We start from the raw sequence: 23840 nt of genomic DNA on the forward strand, positions 1-23840 counted from the left end.
GACGAATGAAAAACAATGAATCTTAAGGGGCTGAAACGAGTAGGCCCGTCCTTTCGTTAAATTCGTAGTTGCTTGTTATGTTGGTTTTTTGTACATGCAGCCGTCGCATACTGGACAGTTATGGAGAAATATATAGAAATATATAAATCCATTCCATTGAATTATAGGTCTACACTGAGGCCTACATGAAATTCATCAATAAAGAGAATTAGGCAAATCTAACTTACACAGATTTAAAATGCAAAGTTGAGAATCCATTAAATTAACAACAACTTGGATTTGCGCCTCTTTTTTTTGCTTGTCGGGGGGGGGGGGGGGGGAGCGCCCCCCTTCCCCCACTTTCCCCTCGCCCCCCCCCCCCCCTCGCAACGCCCACGAGATAGCCGCGTCTCTAGTAGTTTTACTCTGGCTGCAAGTGCAAGCTCTCCTTCAGACCAGCGTGCGCGTGGCCACTCTTATCCTGGACTTATTCCAAGATCTTGGGAATTCGGGCAAGACCTTGAGAACTTGGGAATTTTTATAAAAATTTCACAAAATCTTGGGATTTTATGATTTTTTTTCAATAACCGCAAAACAACTTTCAATATTGTGGCATATTTTATAACCGCAAACAATCTCGCGTTGCTTTGTTATTTTTTTCAATTTTGTTAGTGTACTGGCACACGCAGTTTTTTGTTATAACTTTTTTTGTTCAAGCACACGCCACAACCACTTTTGAATGCATTTTGTACAGTTTTCCATTGCCTTGGTAATTCTTGGGATTTTTATTGGATGAATCTTGGGAATCGTGTCCAGTGTGCTAAGTAAATACTGAGACCGCGGTTGAATACCCTCATTATCTTCGAGGCAAACGCTTGGTGGCGTCCTACATTATGAATTGTTAGACGAGTAGCGTTTTTTTTTTTCAGCGTCGTCTACACCGGAAATTCTCCAGAATTTGTTGATTTCGTCCCAGACGATTGCCGTTTGAGACATGGCTGGTGTTGCCTTTGTGCCGAAGGCCACTGTGTTTGTAATTATAGCTGCCCTTGGGTTGTGTGTGTGCTTTTTAACCGTCTTTCAGTTTGGAGTGTTTTTGTTCAAAGAGGGTTTTCATGCTGGACAACACCATGGCCAACGCACGTTCGGACACGCACAACACGGTAATCATTTATGGCGATCGCGCGCGTGTAGTACAGTGTAGGGCCCCAGGCATGCAACTTTTCCTCGGATCAGCTGATTTCCTCTTTTTTTTCTTCCCATGTGTGCCATTGAAAATAGAAAAACACTGTACGAAGTCTTAGAAAGATTTGAACTTCCTCTTTTTTTGGTGACTTCCCAGTTGCATGACTGGGGCCCCTGGCCCTGTTGTTGTTTTGTAGAGTCATAAATGTTTTTTATTGCTCAAAAATCAGACTTTTCTCAGTTCTAATGACACTCGTTTTGCAATTTTGAACAGTTTCTTGGGGCAGATATCACGATTTTCCTGCACAGTTTGTGCGGTTGTGCCTTGCGGTGCAGCGCGCAGTGCGTGCTCACAGTACATCGCGCGGTGTTTTCGCCATCTTTATTTTCAGGTTGTGTGTTGTCGCCGCGCTGTCATCGTAAAGATTCTTTCCAAAAGGCTTTCGGCTCCAAACTTTCGTACTGCACAGAATGTATCTGCAACAGAGTTGAGAAAATCAACCATCTTTAATAATTCTTAGGGAGAAAAAAGGGCCACCTCTTCCTTTTTTTTCAAAAGCCCGGATGAAAAACTTTTATTTTTTACTTGGACATAATTATTATCTCCTGGTATTTCTTCAACAGATGCTACAAATCCATACGTGAGCGACCTTTTGTTAGATCTGCTGCTTGTTGCAGCATTCGTTCTGCAACATTCTCTGATGGCTTGCAGGCTATGGAAGGATTTCATCCAATGGCTGGGGCTTGCGGTGGTGGAGCGATCCCTGTATATAATGGCAACATGTGGGACACTGCAGGTATAAAGTGATAAGTGGTGGAGGCATCCCTTAAATCTTGAACTTCGTTTACATGCACGCTTTAGCTTGGGAGCCAGGTTGCGATCAGAGCAACCAAGCTCCCGTGGGAAAGTTAAGTCCTTCATGAGCCAATCAGGCTGATGTTTATCTCTGGTTTCCGTGGCATGAAATGACTGAGAATATTTCTGTTCCCCCTGGATGGGATGCCAGTCCATCGCAGGTTACTCCCCAGCTAATGCCGGTACCCATTCATACTCCTGGGTGGAGAGAGGCAAGTGGGGGTTGAAATGGCTTGCCCTTCGCTCGTACCCCCCGCCCTGCAAACAGGACGCTGGTAAGGGCTGACGTCATTTGAGCTCTCATTGGATAGATTTGCATGAATTGTGACGTAGAACACGTCACACAAACTAGCTTCCGGTGCCCATCATACGTAGCGCGCGCTAGCTGCATGCGAAGGTCAATCTGTACTTCCTTCACAAGATTCTGTGAAGCTCATCAGTCCTTACCAGCGCCCTGTTTGCAGGGCGGGGGGTACGAGCGAAGGCTTGCCCAAGGACACGTCATTTGACCTGGCAGCTGGATTCGAACCCCTGACCCTCTGATCATGAGTCACGAACCCTTACCATTGTAGGCACACTCCCCTTTCCCATAAGAAAGTGCACATGGAAACAAAGCATGATGTCATTAGGCCAAAAAAAAAGTCTCTGGTTTCTGGTATGGAGCTTGCCCAAAAAGTGGTGCGGCGACGCGGCTTTTTTTTTTTTTTCACCTGATTTTTTTTGCTTCAAATGTCGGCTGATGACTGCAAATGGTGCCCGACTAAACTTAGTGCAAATATATGGGAGTCCAGAGAGGCCACATAAAACTTATTCTCGACCATAACCCCATCTAAAAACACGTTAAAATTGTGCAGCAGCAGGATTCCAGTCAAACCAGTGAGTTTGGCGGTTTTGAGACATCATCTTTCATTGAAAAAAAACCTTTTCATTTTGCCGACGCGCATTGGTTCGGCGACGCGCGCACATATTTTTTAGTGTTCATCCACTGTTATATGTACATGTACATTGTGAGGAGAAGTTTGAGATGACTTGTGATTTACTTGTGACTATAGACTTGTGATGAACGTGAAATGTACGGCGATAGTTGCATGACCCTCTTCCTTTTTGGTCCTTCAAGTGTTTTTATCATTCTAAAAATGATTTCTGCAACCTGAAGCAGTCTTCTTAATAATACTCCTTATGGGCCTATTTTTGTGATTTTGAATAGTTTCTTTTGGAAGAAAATGCAGTTTTCGTTTACTTTTTTTCAGTTGGAGCTGTTCGAATCAATGCGGTTTTGCACTTTCACGGTGTGTTGCGGTCATTTTCATTTTCGTGTTGGGTTTTGTTGTATATATGCGTTAACCCTAACTCCCCAGCCTAATTTACTAGGAACCATACCCATTCTGGTAAATTCCAACACCCACATGGGAAATTGTACACACACACTGTTGGACTTAGTTTCTGGAGGTATGCCAACCGCAGTGTAAAAGACCATCAGTTTAGGGGTACTGTACCTATCCCAACAGATTTAAACAGAACCTGCTGTTGAATTTGATGGCTTGAGTTCGGTTAGGGTTATTCAGTTTACCCTAGTGTTGCCTTTAAAAAATACCAGAATCCCAGACATTCCTGTTAGTTTTAAACATCTCTAACTACTTGGGTGAGTCCAAAAAGTACCACTGTACACAATTGTCAGATGTACATGACTGCAGTGAAACCTTGTTGATTTTTAAAGGGGAAAATACAACATTTGCAAACATCAAAAATAAAACTACCAAATCATTTTGAAATACCTTGCTGGACTGTTGGTGAATGACAGTGTAAAGCATCCTGTAAAATCATGGCACCTGGTATACTGTCATTTTCAAGAAAAGTGGTATATTTGTACCAATTTCCAACGCTGGTTGGCCGATCAGCGTTGGAAACAACTGGCTTTTTTTCAAATACTGGCCCCAATTGACCATCGCACTTGTTTGCAATCGATTACACACACTATGAACGGGTACAAGCCAGCTAGACTGGTTCCCTGACCTTACAATTCCCCAATGTATGTAAACTGCTCTGTTTCTTCTTCAATGGAGTAAGGGAACCATACTACAGGAAAATGATTGTTTTTCTTGGTTTTTATAGCATTTTTGAACCCAAAACTTCAAAAAAGTCAGTGTAACTATATTTGCTATATATTTCCAACCCCCAATTCCATCCATTTCTGAAAATTACAGCGAAAGCAAATGATGTATATTCCCTTTAAGGTAATAATTTTGTGACATAATACTTTTTCTGATAATTGTCTTTTCTTGTCGGTAGTTAGTAATGTCCCAATGGCAACTGCTCTTTCCGGAGTCCGTGCTGTGGTCCTTCGACACAGACAGTCGTTGGGTCTGGGTGTCCTTCAGTGTTTGCTGCTTCCTGGGCTGGCTGTGTGTGATTGGCTTTGTCATGGTGCTGGACTACGCCGAACTGGTCGGAATCAAACAAGTAAGAGATGGTGGAGGGGGTGGGGGTGTGTGTGTGTGTGTGTGGGGGGGGGGGGGGGGGTGAAGGGGAGGGGGTGAATGGGAGGGGGAATGATGGGGGATGAACAAAAAGTTTAGTGGCCAATTTCATGGCACTGTTAACCAAGCTAAGCATAAAAAACTATTTGCCAAGCAAAAACTGGGGCCAATTTCATAGAGCTGCTTAAGCACAAAATTTGCTTAAGCACAAAAACGTCTTGTCTAATAAAATCATGTTACCGGCCAAAACTCCATGTGATTGTTATGCTAAGTAAACAACGGCTAAATACCAGTCACAAGCAATGTACATCACATGGAGTTTTGGCCGGTAACCTAATTTTACTAATCAATGTTTTTTCGTGCATAAGCAAATTTTGTGCGTAAGCAGTTCTATGAAATTGGGCCCTGGTCACCAGCCAAAACCTCATGCAATGTACATGTATATATTGCTTTTGACTGGTTCACCGCCGATTCATGTTTAGCATGGGAATTTGCTAAGCGATAGTTAGTGCCCATGAAATTGGGCCAAGATGAGAAACAAAAATATGAGTGATGAATATTGTCTTCTATATAACCGACATACAGATCCTTGTCATTTGATTGGTGGAACTCACATCACGTGACATTTGTTATTACTGCCATTCACGCCGGGGCTCAAAAAGTACTATGAATGGGAATTGAACAGTTACGATCATTCTTGTTCCATGACGCAGTATTTGTGTGCAAATGCATGCTGGTGTGCGCATTCAGCGTTGCGCGTAGCGCGTATTCCAAAGAGCCAGTGCTACAGTGTTGGGTTCAAACATTTTCTTGAAGGAGTGGTTTGGAAAAGAGAAATACAGTTTTTACCAATTTTGTATTGAAATAAAAGTTCAAATATATCAAATGACAAGGATCTATATGTCAGTTATATAAAACAAATATTGAGTGGCTTTAGATTGTGAAATGGGAGGAATATTATCGCTCGGTAAAATCTGGTCTTTTCCAGTTCACTCGGCTTCGCCTCGTGAAATGGAAAAGTCCAGATTTTACCTTGCGATAATATTCCTCCCATTCCACGCTGAGCCACTCAATATTTGTATACAGGCTGTTCTGAGCGGAGTTTACATGTAGTTCAGTGAATAAATCTACTAGTAACTTGTTTGTCTATTAGTACGTAGATCAGATTCTGAGTAACTGTCCAAAATAATTTGGAAATTTGCATAAATAAGATGGATCTGTGCCTCAAGACAGCAAACGTAAAAGTAAACGTTGTCATTTGAAGTTATTCTGCTCTGACTATAGGCCTACTAACTATTTACTGTTTCCTTTTAACTTTTTACTGTTTCCTTTTTGGTACAAAGGCTACGACAGAATAACATTTTGTGATTGAGATATAAATATATCAACACATTTTGAATAAGATTTTCCGAAATCTATTTCAGGGATCATGTGGCCTAGTTGTTTACAAGTTTGTGACTCATGATCAGAGGGTGAGGGTCCGAATCCAGCTGCTGGCCATATATTGCATCCTTGGACAAGCCACTTCACCCCCACTTGCCTCTCTCCATAGTACAAAATGGGTGCTGATATGGTACTGAAATTAGCTGGGGAGTAACCTGTGATGGACTGGCATCCCATCCAGGGGGAATAGAAATATTGTCAGTCGTTTCATGCCAAGGAAACCGGGGATACGTAAACGCCGGCCTAATTTGCCATATTGAATCTGACTTTACATTTCCATTGTAGGTGTACTACTATGTGATAGATCTGGACCCTCCTATTCATATGAAGTCCAGGGAATATCAACGGCTTTTCCGGAATTTCCGGCATCCCGTGCTGACGGGACTTCTCATCATACTGTGGGCAGTGCCTGTAAGTTGAAGTTGTTACACGTATGAGCTCCGTGCGCTAACGAAAGAGGGCGCCCTTTTACCTAACAACCACGTCCCATGGGCGGGACACTTAGCTGCTTGACGCACAGCGTTCCTTGTGTGTGACGCAAAAACACGCAGTTGTACGGCCGCGTATCGCGGCATAATTGCAGTCAGGCAAGATGGCGTCGGTCGGTCACCCCCAACTGTACTTCCTTTGCCGGTGAGGGGGTACTTGGAACGGAGTGGATGTGATTAGCAAGCATCACTCATCAAGTGTGTTGAAATCAAATGATGTTCGATCATAAAGCTCTCTTATACTACTACATAGCCATGTGTTGGTGTCAAACACAGTGGCTCTGTTGTTGATGAAACGTTACAATGTAATTTTAAAGGGAATGTACAACATTTGCTTTTGCTGCAATTTTCAGAAATAAATGGATTTGGAGGATTAGTGTGTCGTAGAAAATATTGTTAAATTGACTTGTTTCACGTTTTGGGCTTGTAGATGCTAGAAAAACCAAGAAAACTTACCATATTCTTGTAGTTTGGTTCCCTGACCACACTCAAGATGAAACGGAGCAATTAATACACTTTGGGGAATTGTAAGGTCAGAGAATCAGTCTAGCAGGCTTGTACCAATTCACAGGTGTGTAATCAATTGCAAGAATAGTCAGAATAACTAAATATGAAAAATTAGGAACAGTTTTTGAAATAAGCCAGTTTTCTCCAACGCTGGTCGGCCGACCAGCGCTGGAAAAATACAGTTTTTCTTGAAAAGGTCAGCACACCAGCAGCCACGATTTTAAAGGATGCTTTTGACTGTCGGTCCCTTACAATTCATTAAGGTATTTCTCGATAATTTGATCATGTCATTTTTCGATGTTTGCAAATGTTGTATCTTCTCTTGAAAGGGAATGTACGTGTACATCATAGGCTTTTGCTGTAATTTTCAGAAATTAACTATTTGAGGGGTTAGTATAATAGATCAAATATTGTTTCATTGACATGTTTGAAGTTTTGTGTTCGAAAATGCTTGAAAAATCAAGAAAAACAAAAATGTTCAAGTAGTCTGGTTCCCTGGCTCCACTAAAGATGAAATGGATCAATTTATAGATGCCGGAAAATTGTAGCTGGCCTGCACCCGTTCATAAACAAGTAACCAATAGCAAACAAAATTTGGACTGAACAAAATTGTAAATTTGGAGCAGTAGTTGAAAAATAGTTAGGTTTTTCCAACGGTGGTCGGTCGACCATTGTTGGAAATGTATACAAAAATACCATTTTATTGAAAATGGCTTCACACCAGGTGCCATAATTTTACAGGATGCTTTAGACTGTCATTTACCAATATCCTAGTAAGGTATTTTGTAAAAATTTGGTAGTTTTATTTTTCGATGTTTGAAAATGTTGTATATTCCCTTTAAGTATATTCCCTTTGTGTTATTCCTGTATTATGCGTGCGAGAACGAATTTCGGGGTCCACTTTTGTGACCCCATAAATTCGAGCTGTTTGGATGCTAGTTGTGATTGCATTTGTACGCGTAAAGTGTTCGCCTTTTGCGGACGTTGAAGAAACCACAATTTTTTGCATTGGTGATTGGTCACCGCGCGTTGTTCCCGAGACACACAACGTGTATAGCGTACATGAGAACGACACAAAAAACGTATTCGTACTCCGTCATGTCCGATGTAAACAAGCGGGTTTTTTTTGTCTTTTCTCGGGAACGGTAAGACATTAGGTTGGTTTCCTTTCAACCAGATGTTTGAAATAGGCTAAGTAAACAATCCAAAACATAACATGTTCGGGGATTTCAGGACCTAGTGCCCCTTTAACCTCCCTATTCTTTACGGATGGTGCGGGAACCTGGTACTTGGTACCCGTTAAAGAAACCCAACCCCCAAATTCAAATACAGCTGTCCAGATTGTCCATATTAAGGTTCGCATGATAATACATGTACTAACAATACAGGTGCAACACGGCGCATAAATACAACAGGATACAAGTGTTTAGGCCACAAAAAAAAGTCTCCGGTTTCTGGTATGGAGCTTGTCCAAAAAGTGGTGCGGCGACGCGGCTTTTTGGGTTTTTTTTACCTGATTTTTTTGCTTCAAATGTCGGCTGATGACTGCAAATGGTGCCCGACTAAACTTAGTGCAAATATATGGGAGTCCAGAGAGGCCACATAAAGCTTATTCTCGACCATAACCCAATCTAAAAACACGTTAAAAATGTGTAGCAGCAGGATTCCAGTCAAACCAGTGAGTTTGGCGGTTTTGAGACATCATCTTTCATTGAAAAAAAAACTTTTTCATTTTGCCAACGCGCATGGCTACGGCGACGCGCGCGCATACCAGAAACTGGAGACTTTTTTTTTTGGGCCTTATCGTGAGCTTTATGAATACTAAGACAAGATAGGTTTGCGGTAGCACCATGTGAATAAATCTCTTTTGTGAGTAGGTGTGGTTCTGAAATGAATAACTTTAAAGTGTTTACTTTATGAATAGCTTTACGGTGTTAACTTCAACTTTTACGAACATCATAAAAGTGACATTTGTTTTATTTTCCCATGTAGCCTGGTTTTCATTTTTAAAATTCCCACAAATACCATTTGAAACCTTCCTTTTTTTTTGTCTGAGAAGGCGCTAAGTAATTTGTAAAGTTGGTCACGGGTACCCGATCCCATAATCTGGAACTGGTTCCTGACGTCAACGATAGAGTACTCGGGTACCTGCACAGCCCTGGATCACTTTCTTCTTTTTTTGATCTTACAGGTTATGACAGTGAGCAGGCTTGTGCTTGCCCTTTCGCTAACGGTCTACACATTCTACGGCCACAGTCTGGACATGAGGGACTATGACTACATCTGTGTGCAGCATCGACTGAAGAAAGTGACTCTGGGTTCGCCACAGGGTTTCCGAGGGGGTCGCGCTACATCTGTGAGCTATGGTTAGAACACTGTCCTCCTTGACCACATTTTAGAAAATGTTTAAATTTGATTTCATTGGTTTTCATATTTCTGTTAATGAAACCCAAGGAGTCTTCAAAAGTGCATGGTAGTGTTGTACAGGGCGAGTCAAAAAAAGCGGAACCCAAACCCCCAAAAATATATTTTATATTTAAAAGAAAAATGTAGCACTAAATATAATAAGGACTGGAAAGCCAATTTCAAAAGCTACTTTTAGATGAAAAAAAGTACTGAAATTGCTCCATCCGTTCAAAGATTATCACCATTTAAACGCAATGACCCTAAAACCTGGATTGGACACTTCATGTGCACGTACATATACTCTTGTTTGACTATACTCCCGGGGACAATGCTTTGTGTTTTCCTTTGTCCCTGTTATATAACACTCTCCCATAGACTGAGCACACAAACTTACTACAGAGGACCATTTTGAACAAAAGACCCAACTCCCGAGGACGGAAAGGATCTGTTGTTCTCCCTTTGTGTGTCTGTCCTTGGGGGTTATGTAGAGCAAGTACGTGTATTGCGCGAAGTAAGCACAACTATTTCTGAATGTGCAGTGAGCATCAGGCGTCATCAGCAATGTGTTTGAATATCTCTCCCAGTGGTCTCCCCTAACTCTCCCTTTTGTCCCATTGAGGGGGTACTTGTGCGCGGAGCCCATGCCAACCCATCTTCTGTAAGTTATGGTTTACCATTTCTTTTTATATAACGTATACTGGCAAATGTCAGATAATTAGCCATTTTCCCCCACGTCAACATCAAAAAGCAATTGGTCCAAAATTGCAAATGTAATAACTGAAATTGTTGCCAAGCCATAGGTATTTGTTTTACAGGGTGTTTTAAGGTTACTAATGAGTAACCTTTTTTGTATATAATTTGTAATGTTATATATTTTAAGTTCTTGTAGCTCAACGATTAAACGAACTACTGTATTAACAGTTTCAGACCCAACGTCTAAAATGATCAACATCCGTTTTTAATGTTGCATATACATGTTTGTAGTTCAAAATGTATGTTTCATAGTACTGAAATAAATAAATATAATTTTTTTTAATCGCACTAAAAAGGAAAAAAAACCTGTGATTTTAGTATATTTTTGGGAAGATATCTTTAGACTGTCATTTTCATAATGAAATGAAAAAAAAGTTACAAAATTGTAGTCAATATTTGTGTATGATGATTTTTTTTAACAATCAATTAAATAAACCGGTTCTCTTTTATAAAAGTTTTTGAAGATTAAACTTCAACAACAGAAAATTTGTTGATATAAAACGTAGCAAACATATATATAAGCTTTGGAATATTGGTCGATTGTAGCAGCTTTTAGATCAAAACGAAAATTAAAAATGGTCGGAAAAAAATTAATATTGATTGCTAATAATTCTGATTATTCGTGATTGTGTGAAAAATTTTTAGTAGCCAAATGATCATAACGCTCAAACATACTTACAGCTTCAAGTCCATGATCGCTCCAAAACTGTTAATACCCAGCTTATCACTTGAAGGCTAGTGGAGAAAATATTGAAGGTTTCAAACAGTCATTATTTTAAAGGCCCTTTAGGAATCCGCAGGACAAATATATCCTCTGTTTCCTATGGGTTTCAGGATTCTATGAGATCCTTAAAGTGGTCATGCAACTGCTGATAGAATTTACATAATGAAGTATATTTTCAGACATCCAGTAGACTAGTAAGTTTTGCTGATATAACTATATTTGTAGGCACCCTATAGGATACTAAAGGTTGCCTATAGGCTTTTGACATGATCTTATAGGGCCCTGAAAGTGGTCATCCAACTGCTGATAGAATTTACATAATGAAGTATATTTTCAGACATCCAGTAGACTAGTAAGTTTTGCTGATATAACTATATTTGTAGGCACCCTATAGGATACTAAAGGTTGCCTATAGGCTTTTGACATGATCTTATAGGACCCTCAAAGTGGTCCTCCAACTTCTGATTGAATTAGTGTAGGACTGACAAAAAGGTTCTCTTTAGAACACTAAATGTTTTCTTTACGGTTTGACCATGATCCAGTAGGATCCTAATAGTAATAGTGGTCCTCCAACTTTTGCATAGGAAGAGACTGACGTTTGGCACATTTCCTGTACATTTTTCCACGTCCAAACGGTATCGTATTGTCGATGGTGGTAAATATAAGTATTTTACAGGAGGAAACTGCAGGAGATTGCGAAAAAAAACCTTCAGGTTCCTACAGGCTTTCTAATGGAAATTTAGGACTGATCATTCATGGCCCGATAAAGGATCCTAAATGTTTCTTACAGATTTAGCCACGTCCCATATAGGATCAAGGTGTATATATCTTGTATTGACTATAGATCGATTGCAGTAAGCAGACATCTTTGAGGTGAGTCTAATCAATTAACAATGAATACTCAAGAGGTACACTCATGCATAAGAGTTGAACGAAAGCACACACCTCCGAGATTGTTGCAGTGCAAACGATCTATAGGCAAACAGGTAAAAGGGTCTTCTATGTCCAATAACTAGAAGTAGAGGTTGGTGTCGGAGTATTTGAAGTCGGCAGGGTCGGCGGGCTCTTCACCGATAATCTCCGGGATGACGTGCAGCTGGGACGCGGTGGCCGCCGCGGTGACCGACAGCCGCCGCTCGGACTTACGGGTCTCGATGTCCTTGAGCTCACGGAGGCGGGCGTTGACGCTGCGCTCGCGGCCGATGTCGTGCTGGATGATACGGCGGACGGAATCTCCGGATTCCTGGTGAGGAGGATAAATATATTTCGGGTTGGCGGATTTTAGAGCTCGCTCGTCCCATGGAGCTATACTCGTCCCTAGAGCTATACTGTAAAATTAAAGTGTATAGCGTTAGTGGCACGGACTTCCACGAACGATGTTGATTGTGTGCGAGTGATATACTACTGCTTGGTGCGATTTTGTCGGCAATATTTGGCTGCAAAAGATTGAGCTTGTCCACCTAGTTACAGAGACAGAAAAATAACGTTGAAAGTGTCCTTATTATAGACATTGATTTCTCTCATTTCTGACTTAAGTAGGCCTAGTACAATGTAGCCATTTGCCCAATAGTATGAAACGTATTTATACATCTTGCAACCACACGCATTATTGTTTGTTGTAGCTCAGCCTCATACCTTTGCAATAAAGGCGGCCATTTTGTTTGACCAATGCTAGTGCTAAGACTGTAAGAGCTTAACGCCATCGCCAACAAATATTCACTGAGCTTGAAAACAAAGAGGGAGAACATTAAAAAACAAGGTTTTTTTTAAATTACTCACGGGACCTTCTTCTGGCAACCCGTCGGCACATTCGTGTTCGGTCAGAACTTCCAGCAACCTATCAGCGTCCTTCATGGGTTTGGCGTCGGCGAGGATTGCTGGCAGACTGCCAGGTCGAAATGTGCTGTCTTTTTGCAATTGGCTCCTTTCGTTTCCCGCCAAAGCGCTCTCGTTCGTCTGCAATGGCGGCGTTGCTTTCTGCGCGCTCGTGGAAGCGCTGGTCGTTGGTGGCGGTATTTTGCTTTGTCGTTTGCGTTTGTTGGCGGGGGCTTTGCCCATTTCAGACTGGATGGACGAGTACTTGTTGGTGGGGCTTTCTCCTTGACCAGAAAAGATGATAAAGAACAATTAATGTCAATAGCAACAGGACTTGAATAGTTCTTTTTAAAATATGATCTGAAGCTAAATGGTGAAGTCTGGTCCAGCCTGAGACAACAAAAATAACAAAGAAGAATCCTCAGTTTGTTTGTTAGCTCTGTTGACCTCAGAAGGATATTGGTGAACAAAAATGTCAACAAAACTCTTTATTTGTATACCTCCGCTTCCCCCATCTTCACCGTCGTCAAATTGCACCGTGTCCCAAGACTCCTCCGTCGGTGCCTCAAGCCCGTAGTCTCTGTCGTCGTAGTTACCCTGCATGGACACGGAGCTGACGCCAGACGGGCTCTCCGGTGGCTGGAGGAAGACTACGCCGCTACGTAAAAAGAGATACATGCATATATATCAAAGTTGATGTTCAACTTTATTGTATAAAGGGAACAGGGGATGACTTATTCATGCAGTCGACTCGCAAAACACCATCCATAAAACCCCTGAACAAACTACATTTACAACAAATTACGCAGACAGAACCAGACACAAAAATGGTTGCGTATAATTTATAATCCGAGTGATGTTTCGCATAACAACCCCCCCCCCCCTTATTTTTAAAACTTTGATACAGCCTGTAAAGGCCTAAATGTCACTTTTGGTTTTGACAAACCGATCATGTGCGAGTAGCACTGAAAATAAAAACGTCCCCCTTTTTACACCACAGTGCATGCCACTTCCACTATTTAGCAGGGGTGTGAAATCTCAGCTTTAAAACTGATTCCAGCTCTTGTTTTGTTTTGGATTTCAGCTCCCCCCCCCCCCCCCTCATATGCTGTGTACAAAATATAGGAGATTTCCAAAGTTCATTTAAAAAAACCCACCTTTTTCAACTGTTTTCAGGTATTTTTTTAAATTTTTTATCATTGGTCACTCCCCTGCTATAACTAGCTAACTCGAACTTTAATATTCACAGACGCTACAGCCAGTGGAAAGCGAAGTTGGCCCATTTGAACATTGTGAGGAAAACTGTACAAGGCTTGCAGAGGTAAAACCAATTCGGAATGACACCTCATTTGAAAGTTACAAGGACGGTCTCGACAGGAACCAACAGCAAAAACACCCGACGTTTCGACATACCTACTTGGGGAGTCGCTACCCTCGCGGACCCCCGCCCCATCTCCCCGAAGTCGCCTCCACCCCCTACTCCCCGACTCGCCGCGGCTGCTTGGCTGGCTGCACAGCCGGGAGTACTTCTGGCCCATTTTTGGACCGAGAATCATTCAGTAACTGAAGCTACATTGTTGCAAGTTGTTCCATCTTAATGCCTGACAAGAAACGACTCACGCCACTTCTAAGATCAACAGGAGACGGCTACCAATGGTAGCGCAGTGAGGGTTGTGACTAGTATGTCAGTAACATAGAGCTATAAATTAATTTTAATATAGCTCGATGGTCAGCGAGGAAACTTTAGTTTTTGATGGGGTCCATTGTTTAACCACGGTTGTTGTGGCGCAACCATGGCGCAACGCAGTTTGCGCGCCTGACATTGCGTGACGTATTGTGACGTTTGATACGTGGTGACGTCAGACATTACGCTCCGCCCTCAACAACTTCTACCCAATCACCGTTCTTGTTGACACGCACACACCAACAGACGAGACTCAACCATTTTGTGGCATATCCATTTCAACGAATAGGTTTATTGGAAATCTACACGACTATCATAAATAAACTATTTCAATGACATTGATTACAGACTACAGTTGGGAATACAATTTTATTTACCCACAGTGAACATGTAGACACCGAGACAAAAAAAATATGAAAATGAAGAGGTTAGTGACGTCATATTTCCAGACAACCAATCTACAAGTATTTTCCAATCTCCTATATAACAGGAATACACTTATGAAATCAAACAATTATGACATCAAAGAGACAAACACACAGACTAGAATAACGGTAAAACAGGAGTAATATAACAGCACAAAAAAGACGAACAAGAAAAAGAACATAACAAAACAGTACAAAAGATGCAAAAACAGACGAAGAGAAGAACGACTATGGACAAAATAGAACTGCAAAAAAGCAACGATAGAAAGGAACAGATACGAATATACAGGACAACAAAATCGCACAGACTCACTCCACTCTGTAAATACTGTTAGATGTAGCAGATTATTTCGTTGAAAAATTTAAGAACTGGAAATACTTTGTATGTAACGATCCTGCAAATTTAAAAAATGAAAATTTGTCGGCATAAGAGGATTGGTCTTTGATACAAATTTTCTTGTACGATTTAAGAGCTAACTACGGATACAAAATACAAAGAAACAAAACCTTTGTCTGAACAAGGGCGGATCCAGAACACAATTTTGGGGGGGGCCAAAAATTTTTTTTTGTTCCCCCCAAAAAGTGGGTCAAAAAATTACGGCGTAGGGTTCGGGGCCCGCTTAAGGGCCCCGAAAATTTTTTGGATTCTAGATGCTCTGTGGTGCGATCTGAGGCAATTTCTGACCACTTTAACCAATTTTTTTTGAGGAAAAGATGGTGGTGTACTCATTGCCTGCCTTTATTGCAATGTCACATAAAAAAAAAAAAATTGGTTTCGTTTTTTTTGGGGGGGGGGGCCATGGCCCCCTTTGGCCCCCCCCCCCCCCCCTGGATCCGCCCTTGTGTCTGAATGAGTAATTCTGTAACGGGACAAAATACTGAGAATTCCATCCAGGAGGTTTTTCCCAAGTCTTAAAAAAAGGTAACTAAGTAAAAAATGTTTTCCATGTTCCCAAAATCACACTTTCTAGCTTCATCTCTTGCAATGTTCACCATTTCTGGAAATTAAAGGATTTTAAACGCTTGAAAGTACGAGCCTTAAGGAAAGAAAAAAATGTAGATTAGTATATGTTACAATATTCTCTTAGGCAAAAATACGTTATAAGGAAAAATCGGGATTGTTTTTCTTTTTAAAGAACGACTTCATTTTGACCCAGTTCCAGAATTTTTTTTGAAAATAATAGCTTGGAATGTTTACATCAGATGGTCTATGGCAGAACCATTTGTGACTTTTACACATAGTATTAATATGATTTGGCCCTTTCTCAGCAAAACTCAATAAAGGAAACTTGTTGAATGAAGTAATTTAAAAAATAATAATAATTTACAGATAATAACGAGAAGCTCATCAGAAAGGAATTTCCATTTGAATATCCTTAATATGATGTTATTCCACCACGTGTTCTGGACAATGAATCATAAACAAAAGCAGTGATTTATTGTCTTGAAAATACAATGCTTTGTTTCTCACATTGATAATTAAGAGCTGATTTTACTTTCTTTCCCCCCCCCCCCCTAGAAATACTGTCACGAAACTGGAAGACAAACTAAACAAAATAATTATCTGGCCCCTTCACTTCTTCCTCAGAACCAATCAAATCACTGTTTTTGTCAGAGAACATACAATTTGATATATAAACTACAATAAAATATCATTACTGTTTTTGTTCGCTCATAGCATTTTGTGAACTTATATTATTCACAGATAAATTATCTTATAGTACATTTATTTGTTTATTTATTTTTGTACTTACATATTAACAATACAAATAAAACTCAACAACCACTTTTTTAGGGGGGAAGGGGATATACAAGTCAGATTATCAGCAGTGGCCATTTTGGCTAAACCTCGCACAAATCTTGTGAGGTTTTGGTACGACGTTGCTTTGAGGTTACAGAAAACAGTTTCTATGCAGCACAGACTGTACTGCGGCTCTGAGGAACAGAATGACACACTTTTGTGGAGCTGAGAAAGGTTTGATTGAGTGGACATTGTATACATTTTTAAGTGAGGTTGTCTGCAATGTTCTTTGAGGCGCAGAGTGATACTCTGTGAGGTTTATGAGGTTTGGGAGGCCTTGAAAGGCTCAGAAAGTGTCCCTACTTTAATATGATCTTCGGCCAAAAGTATAGTTGTAAGCGAGGTTATATGAGGTTGACAACCTCACAGTGAACCTCAGCTGACCACATGACTGAGGCTCTATCAGCATTTGACTCAAACTGAAAAACTTACACCAAAGTGAAGCTCATGATCAAGCTCAAGTGTAGAAGACGTTCTTTGAGGTTAACATTAAAGTCCGTTCAAGGACGACAGAATGTTTCACTTCATTGTAGACAGGTTTTCATAACTGAGGAATGTGCTTCAAGACAAAAATGACCACTGCAAGATGAAATGTCTTGAAATGTCAAAGTGCGTGCAAGACTTACTGCACATAGTTAAGCACTAGGTCACTTGGAAAAACACGCACACGATTATCAGGGTTGGAAGGTCATGATAGATAAGGGTCAAAGGTTAAAGTTTGCAACACACCAGGAATACTTTTTGTAAACAAAATTGTGTACCACTTGGCATTAGAAACTCCCACCATCAAATTCTAGTCTCTTTCACATACAATGTATGCAAAAAAACCTCCCACCAATATTCAAAACCTCACAGCGTTGACTGTGACGTACGATATTTTAATTTATAAAATTTCAGAGTACTTATATTTTCGACAAATGTCACATGAACAAATGGCAATTTGAAACAGCTGCTGCAACTATCACAAACAGACGCTCAGACCCACAACTTGTGTATGTACAATGACTCAGGGTCAAAGGTGAGGTGTCAAAGGTCACAAGGCAGAGCTAATTAAGGCATTGGTCATGACAAAGTTACTTTCCTGAAAGTAGGAGGGCGGGGCCACGGAACAAAATTTGTTCTGCGTTGGCCACGGTACACCACTTGTAAACTGGGTCCATAGTATATTTTGTGTTACACAATTACCCAACAATTACCTCACATGTACATGTACAACAGGTTTTTACAAAAATATCTGATCGTACTTAACATGGCATGCAATGCCACGACAAATCCTGGAGTTCGTTCACAGGTGAAATCATCACAAGCCGTCGACAGGAACGAGTTCTGTCAAGCCTCGCGATATAAACATGTGACTGTAGTGAATTGTGTTTAACAGCCTCTTCAGTGGAAACGTACCAACAACATTCTAATTGTACAGAGTAAGTCAAAAAAGAAAAAAGAAAAAGGAAACCCAAATGGCAGGACCAATTTTTTAATGAAGTTCTGCATGTAGCACTTTCAAAATCTAGGATACGAAAGCCCAATTAATAAGCTTTCTTTTAGTACAAGAATCATTCGAATCACTCATGTACTTTTCAAGTTACGGAATTTTAAACACATGCACCGTTTCAAGTTCACAGATCACCAAAAAGGTAAGTGTTCTTTCAGCAATGTATCTTAATTGTTTTCCTTTTGCTGAAAGAACACTTACTTTTTTTGTGATCCGTGGTTTAAAACGGTTTTAAAACGGTGCATGTGTTTAAAATTCCGTAACTTGAAAAGTGCATAAGTGATTTGAACAATTCCTGTACTCAAAGAAAGCTTATGAATTGGGCTTTCATATTCTAGATTTTGAAAGTGCTACATGCAGAACTTTATTAAGAAAATAGTCCTGCCATTTGGGTTTCTGTTTCTTTTGTTTACTCATCCTGTATTCTAGCCCGTCTTTGACAATTCCTGACAGATTAACTTTCCTGTTGCTTTGTATAAAATGTCTTTGTGACTACAGGTCATTGCAAACTACTCTAATTTATTGTACACAAACTACTTTCTTGTCTTTCAGTGAAGTAGGTGATATGTTTAGTCAGACAAAAGTCTAATGTCACTGTAAATCTGTGACTTCAAAAAGTCTAACATTCAATTCTCGCTTCACAAATAAAATGTCATTTTTTACTGCCTGTGTGAACAATAACCCTCTCAATTTGTGTCAAAGGTTGCATGCTCACTTCTTGTTTTAAAAGTCACTTTGCACTCATGAATCCAAAGTCAACCTTGTTTGCTTTGTCAAAATTACCATTTTTGTGTCAAAGGTCAAAACTGTTTCCTGTGTGAAAGGTCACATCCGCTTCTCGTGTCAAAGGGCACCCGCAACTTCCTCTGTTAAAAGTCACCTCTGCTGTCTGTGTCAAAGGTCACCATTGCTTTCTGTGTCAAAGGTCACCCTTGCTTTCTGTGTCAAAGGTCAAAATGCCTGTTTCAAGGGTCACGCTCCCACTTCCAGTGTGTCAAGGTCATTCAGGGGTCATAGGTCACGACCTGAAGAGAAAGCCGACAATGAGTTGCCCAATGAGCAGCACTACAGCGATCATTATCAATTCGCGACTGATGGGGGCGCTCTCACCCTCGTCACGCCGCGTCTGTCGGATCATGACGGCCAGACGGCTGTTGACGGCCTTGAGTTGGTCCTCGATGCGCTTCTGTCCTTCCAGCATCGGCTGGATGGTGCGTTCCATAATGACGGTGCTCTGCAGGCTAGTACTGGTCGCTTCCATGGTTTCAGCAGTTACTGCAGACACAAATTGCGAAAATATTGGATTTCGGTGAAATGGCACTGCCTGTGTTAGGCCAAAAAAAAAAATAAGTCGGTCTCTGGTCAGCGCGCGCGTCGATTTTAATCATGCGCGTCGATCTTTTTTTTCTCCAAAATGTTCCGCGGTAGCTCCAACAGCGCCCTCTATTTGCGCACCTCCTTCATTTTTTTTTACCAAAGAGCACCAAGGAATGGGAAATTGCACCAAGGCAAATGATCGAAAGCACCAAGGCAAATTATGGAGGACACCAATGTACATGAGGACACCAAAAAAGCAAAATAGTTCCCACCTTGTCTGTACAATCCAAGCTTGAAGGGAAAAAAAAAAAAAAAGCCGCGTGGCCGCGTCAATTCCGGAACTTTGGTCTGACCAGAGACCGAATATTTTTTTTTTGGGCCTTACTAGGATTTATTTGGAAATTTGTTTTCGCCCAATAGCACCTGTTTGTCATTACATTGTATTTATTCTTAGATGGATCCATCAAAGCTAAGAGTGCTCGGGCAACTTAGGGCGGTACAGGGAGCAAAGGGCAGTGGAGTTTGTTCAGGGACTAACAGGTTCAAATGAAGCTGCAGTGACGATATAAACACGGTGTCCACAAATGAAGAAAAAAAATATACATGTACAATAATAATATGCATATATCAAACGCAGCCCATTTTGTGAGCTCCATTTACCTCATGGTCAGGAACAACTAAATATGATTTGCAGCCACGCATTCGGTTGCGCATTTATGAACACTGAAAAATCAGACATGTGCACTTCACGCCAAATGCACAAGGACCAGGGTGTGCACATGGTGTATCAAGCACCCTGGAACTCTCGCAAGTAATGGTGGGAGAAGTCGGAGATTAAAAAAAAAAACGGTTATTCTTATTGTTTTTAAAACCAAATAACGGTTATCTGGTTTCACTGGAAGTTCCCATTCAGCTCACAGTCACGCCAACAAAAAGTGACAAGTGATGTGCCGCATGCAATGCCCTCCACAATGATTGGGTATAGTTTGCGAGATTAGCTGATCACTAAGCCCACTCAAAAAACAATCCAGAGCAGTGTAATGGTCAAAAAATGGATAGGAACTCTCTGATCAGTCGAATGGGCAGACCATCTACGAACCAAGACCTTTAGCGAGTGTCACAATCAGAGACCATGGAGCAAATTGGGGGATGCTCAAGATATTTTCATTAGCTTGTGTGACAAAAAAATGGAAGGCTGAATTTATTTAAAGGTTGGTTTCAAATAATAATTGAAAGGCCCCATGATCGTGCGATTGAGGGTGCGAGCCCCGCCGTGGCCATGCATGTTGTGCCCTTGAGTAAGGCGCTTCACCTCAATTACTCCTCTCAACCCAGGTGTTGAATGGGTACCGGCATTATTCAATGCTGGGAAGGTAACAGACTCGCTGTGGAGGTTTTCTGATCCCCCCACAGCAGCACAAGAGTCTGGCCCAATAGCTTCGTAAGAGAGATGGGCGCTCTGTTCGTGTGAACACAGGTTCGTCCCCTTTACGTTTACCTTTATTTCAAATATCAGGTTTCCAAAAACCAAATAGTGGAATTCAAACCGAATAAAAAAAATTCCGGATCTTAATCCGGATCTTAATCCTACTACTACAGGGGTGTGAGTGAACACTGATAAAAATAGCTGAAAATAGCTGAAAAAGGTGTAAAAAACCTGAACTTTGGAAATCTCCTATACTCTTGTACACAGCAAGTGAGGGAAAAAAGCTGAAATCCAAAACAAAAAAAGCTGAAATCTCCTATACTCTTGTACACAGCAAGTGAGGGAAAAAGCTGAAGTCAGATAGAGATGACATTAGATGTGTTTTTTTTGGTGTGTGTTTGTTTGTTGTTGTATAGATAGGCACTTTGTCACTCATTGCTTCTCTCCACCCAGGAGTAAATGGGTACCTGTGAGGGCAGAGATGGTTATTGTGATTGAATAAGCTTCCTTGCGCCTAACAGGCTGCATTGAGCTGTATACTCCCCAGGGAGCTGAGATGGTATTTGGAATGTCTCATGTGCCCAATGAGCAGGGGTAATAATGATGTAGCGCCTTGAGCACCAGTCTTGGTGGATACGTGCGCTTTATAAATATCCACTATTATTATTATTATTACTCGCAAGTTGGCGGAACAGCTCCCTCTAGTGTTCCCGCACGGTGTCCTTATACTCAACTTACATTCAGCCTCTGATAGTTCTTCCTCCGAGTCCTTCTCCTGCGGCGTGGAGCACTCGCTGTCTCCGCTCCCGCTGGTAGTCCGCGGCAGGCTGGGGCCCGGTGTCTTCTTCTTCTTGTGCTGCAGCGAGGCGTTGCGCTTCAGCCGCTTCTCGTGGGGGCCGTTCTTGTGCGGCAGGCTGATGATGCTGGTGGTGCGCAGGATGGAGGTCTTGTGGCGCGTGCGGGTCTGGATGATGCCGTTGTGCTCAAACTGCTCGATGTCGTTCAGGGGGTCCCAGGGACGGTTGCTGGTAGTTGAAAAAAAGAAGAAAAAAAGAGAGAGCGAAAGAATGAAAGAAAACATGTGTTTTAACTGTAAACCTCCTAAGTCTTTTAAAATCCCGAGGAGCTTTCAGGGATTTTTCAGCATGGAGGAATGAAGAGCCCAGCCACTGTTGTTTCGCATGGAATTTGATACCAATGTACCATCTTCACAGACACCACGAAGTAACACTCCAAGATTCCGATTTTCAGTTTTTTACATTTTTTAAACATTATTCATCAAGCCCTACCATTGCACGAAGTTTCAAAGCTTCAAGAGCTTTATTTTGATAATTAGGCTAATTATCCATGGCAACTTTTACGCAAAAATGACAATTTTTGTTTTCAAGAAGTAACACTCAAGAAGTAACACTCCATTTACCATTGTAATGCATGGCGCGCACTCTGCTCAAATGTGAGTAAAAATGTTTTCACGAAGTAACACTCTCCTTGTTTGAGCGCGCGCGCGCGCTGACCTGAAGTAGCACTCACCTAGTGTTGTAATACATTGAAGCGTACTTCTTCGTGAAAACAAACATTCACAGTTTCGCAGCTTTTTCGGTTTCACGAACTAACACTCACCTTTTTTCTCCTATTTCTTGTTGATTTAATATACAAACAGGTGAAAAACAGCAGATTAAATAAATTCAATACCTCAAGTGTCCACAATGAGAAATCCAACTGAAAATACTCTGCAGTTTTGACGCAAAGTGTTGTTCTAGAAGGCGTTTAACTTTAGATGTTGTTTTCTCCGATTGGTAGTTTTTACTGGTATGTACATGGGTGTTACTTTCAGGGGTGTGAGTGGAGTCCAAAAAAAATAGCTGAAAATAGCTGAACCTGTAAATAACCGAACCTGTGAGCGCGAAGCGTGAAGCCCTTACGGCGTGGGGTTCGGGGCCCGAAAAAATTTTGAAATGTAGATGCTCTGTGGTGCATTTTAAAGCCCCCTGGCATGCCTGGGCCAACTATTGGTCGAAAATGTTTTGCAATTTATGCATGTTTTTAAGTTAACTTTTCCTTCATATTGGCTTGAAACTGCCTAAATGGCCAACTTATATATGAAAACTGGGAAATTCAACCGCAGTTTTCCATATTTTAACTCCTTACTGCAGAATATTGATACACATCGTCATATCGCGTGTCCCGGCTTCTGATCGAGTCGCCTAATTTCTGCCCATTAAGTTAACCATGTGTTCCATCCAAATCCATTTCCACGAATTCGTAACCTGAGGATCGGTCTTGTCAATGTCCGAATCAAACTCTGAACCTCTTGGGATAATAACACATTTGTGTTGCACTGACATCTTGCGGAATTAATGTCAAAATACGTTCGAAACATTTGAAACGACACACTAACGTACGTACGTATCAGCATGCAGCGGAATACGCAGCAGGATGCGTGCATGCAATGAAATGTACACATGAACTTTGCCCCGCATGATGCCCTCTACCGGCGCGGCACGTCGGCGACAATTTACTAGTCTTATTTCAAGGCTTTATATTTGCAACAAGACGATGTTTACAACGAGTTATTGTGGAGATCATCGCGTGTCACTACATGCATAGACACAGGAACGGCCGCAAAGAGTCCCAACGCGCTTCATGGCGCATGTGTGAATATTCATATTTATCTGCAGCCAATCACAGCGCCATGACTGTTGGTTCCCCGGATGCTGTTTACACGTTGTGTACACACGCGGCTTCGAGCTGAAAATGCATGCACATGGCATCGTATAGTACTCACGTACGTACGTAAATGTACATGTACATGTACATGTACATTGAATACTCGCTTGCACGCACCCCATCTCAGAGCTACGTGTATGTTGTAGAGAGCGGATCGCGTGCGTTTGGCGGCGGCGGAAAATAAAATAAACGGAAATAAAATCAAAGCTTACGCGCGGGGGAAAAAGCGGGGGGAAATCTGGACCATCGGAAGAAAAAAAGCGGAAAACAAAATGTGGCACGCTGAGCAAAAAAGCGGAAATCCGCTAAATAGCGGAGATTTCACACCCCTGTAC

At 41.4% G+C, this 23840-nt stretch overlaps 3 protein-coding genes across 4 annotated transcripts in view; 1 reads left to right on the top strand and 2 right to left on the bottom strand.

Annotated features, from left to right (window-relative positions):
• Nucleotides 1-868: 868 nt before the first annotated feature.
• LOC119725597 (nurim-like) lies at nucleotides 869-9478 on the top strand. The gene is made up of 5 exons (XM_038197066.1): nucleotides 869-1142; nucleotides 1789-1961; nucleotides 4310-4480; nucleotides 6226-6351; nucleotides 9127-9478. The coding sequence occupies exons 1-5, from the start codon at nucleotides 974-976 to the stop codon at nucleotides 9304-9306; spliced, it is 819 nt and encodes a 272-aa protein (XP_038052994.1). The 5' UTR covers nucleotides 869-973; the 3' UTR covers nucleotides 9307-9478.
• A 1846-nt stretch (nucleotides 9479-11324) lies between these two features.
• On the bottom strand, nucleotides 11325-14264 carry LOC119725603. 2 transcript variants are annotated; one of them, XM_038197080.1, is made up of 4 exons: nucleotides 14047-14264; nucleotides 13134-13291; nucleotides 12599-12917; nucleotides 11325-12065 (listed from the first exon to the last, which is right to left on the bottom strand). In XM_038197080.1, the coding sequence occupies exons 1-4, from the start codon at nucleotides 14187-14189 to the stop codon at nucleotides 11831-11833; spliced, it is 855 nt and encodes a 284-aa protein (XP_038053008.1). In that variant the 5' UTR covers nucleotides 14190-14264; the 3' UTR covers nucleotides 11325-11830. The 2 variants fall into 2 exon arrangements, with proteins under 2 accessions (XP_038053008.1, XP_038053016.1); XM_038197088.1 differs by having other exon boundaries at nucleotides 11325-12061; nucleotides 12598-12917.
• Nucleotides 14265-18382: 4118 nt separating this feature from the next.
• LOC119725618 (oxysterol-binding protein-related protein 8-like) overlaps nucleotides 18383-23840 on the bottom strand; it is a 50763-nt gene continuing 45305 nt past the window's right edge. Inside the window, exons 19-20 of the mRNA XM_038197100.1 lie at nucleotides 21517-21803; nucleotides 18383-19310 (exon numbers count right to left, since the gene is read on the bottom strand). Of these exons, the coding sequence (XP_038053028.1) occupies nucleotides 19054-19310; nucleotides 21517-21803 (544 nt within the window). The 3' untranslated portion in view covers nucleotides 18383-19053. The remainder of the gene's footprint in view (nucleotides 19311-21516; nucleotides 21804-23840) is intronic.

Source organism: Patiria miniata, unplaced genomic scaffold, assembly GCF_015706575.1.
Source record: "Patiria miniata isolate m_02_andy unplaced genomic scaffold, ASM1570657v1 HiC_scaffold_1, whole genome shotgun sequence".
Lineage (NCBI taxonomy): Eukaryota > Metazoa > Echinodermata > Asteroidea > Valvatida > Asterinidae > Patiria > Patiria miniata.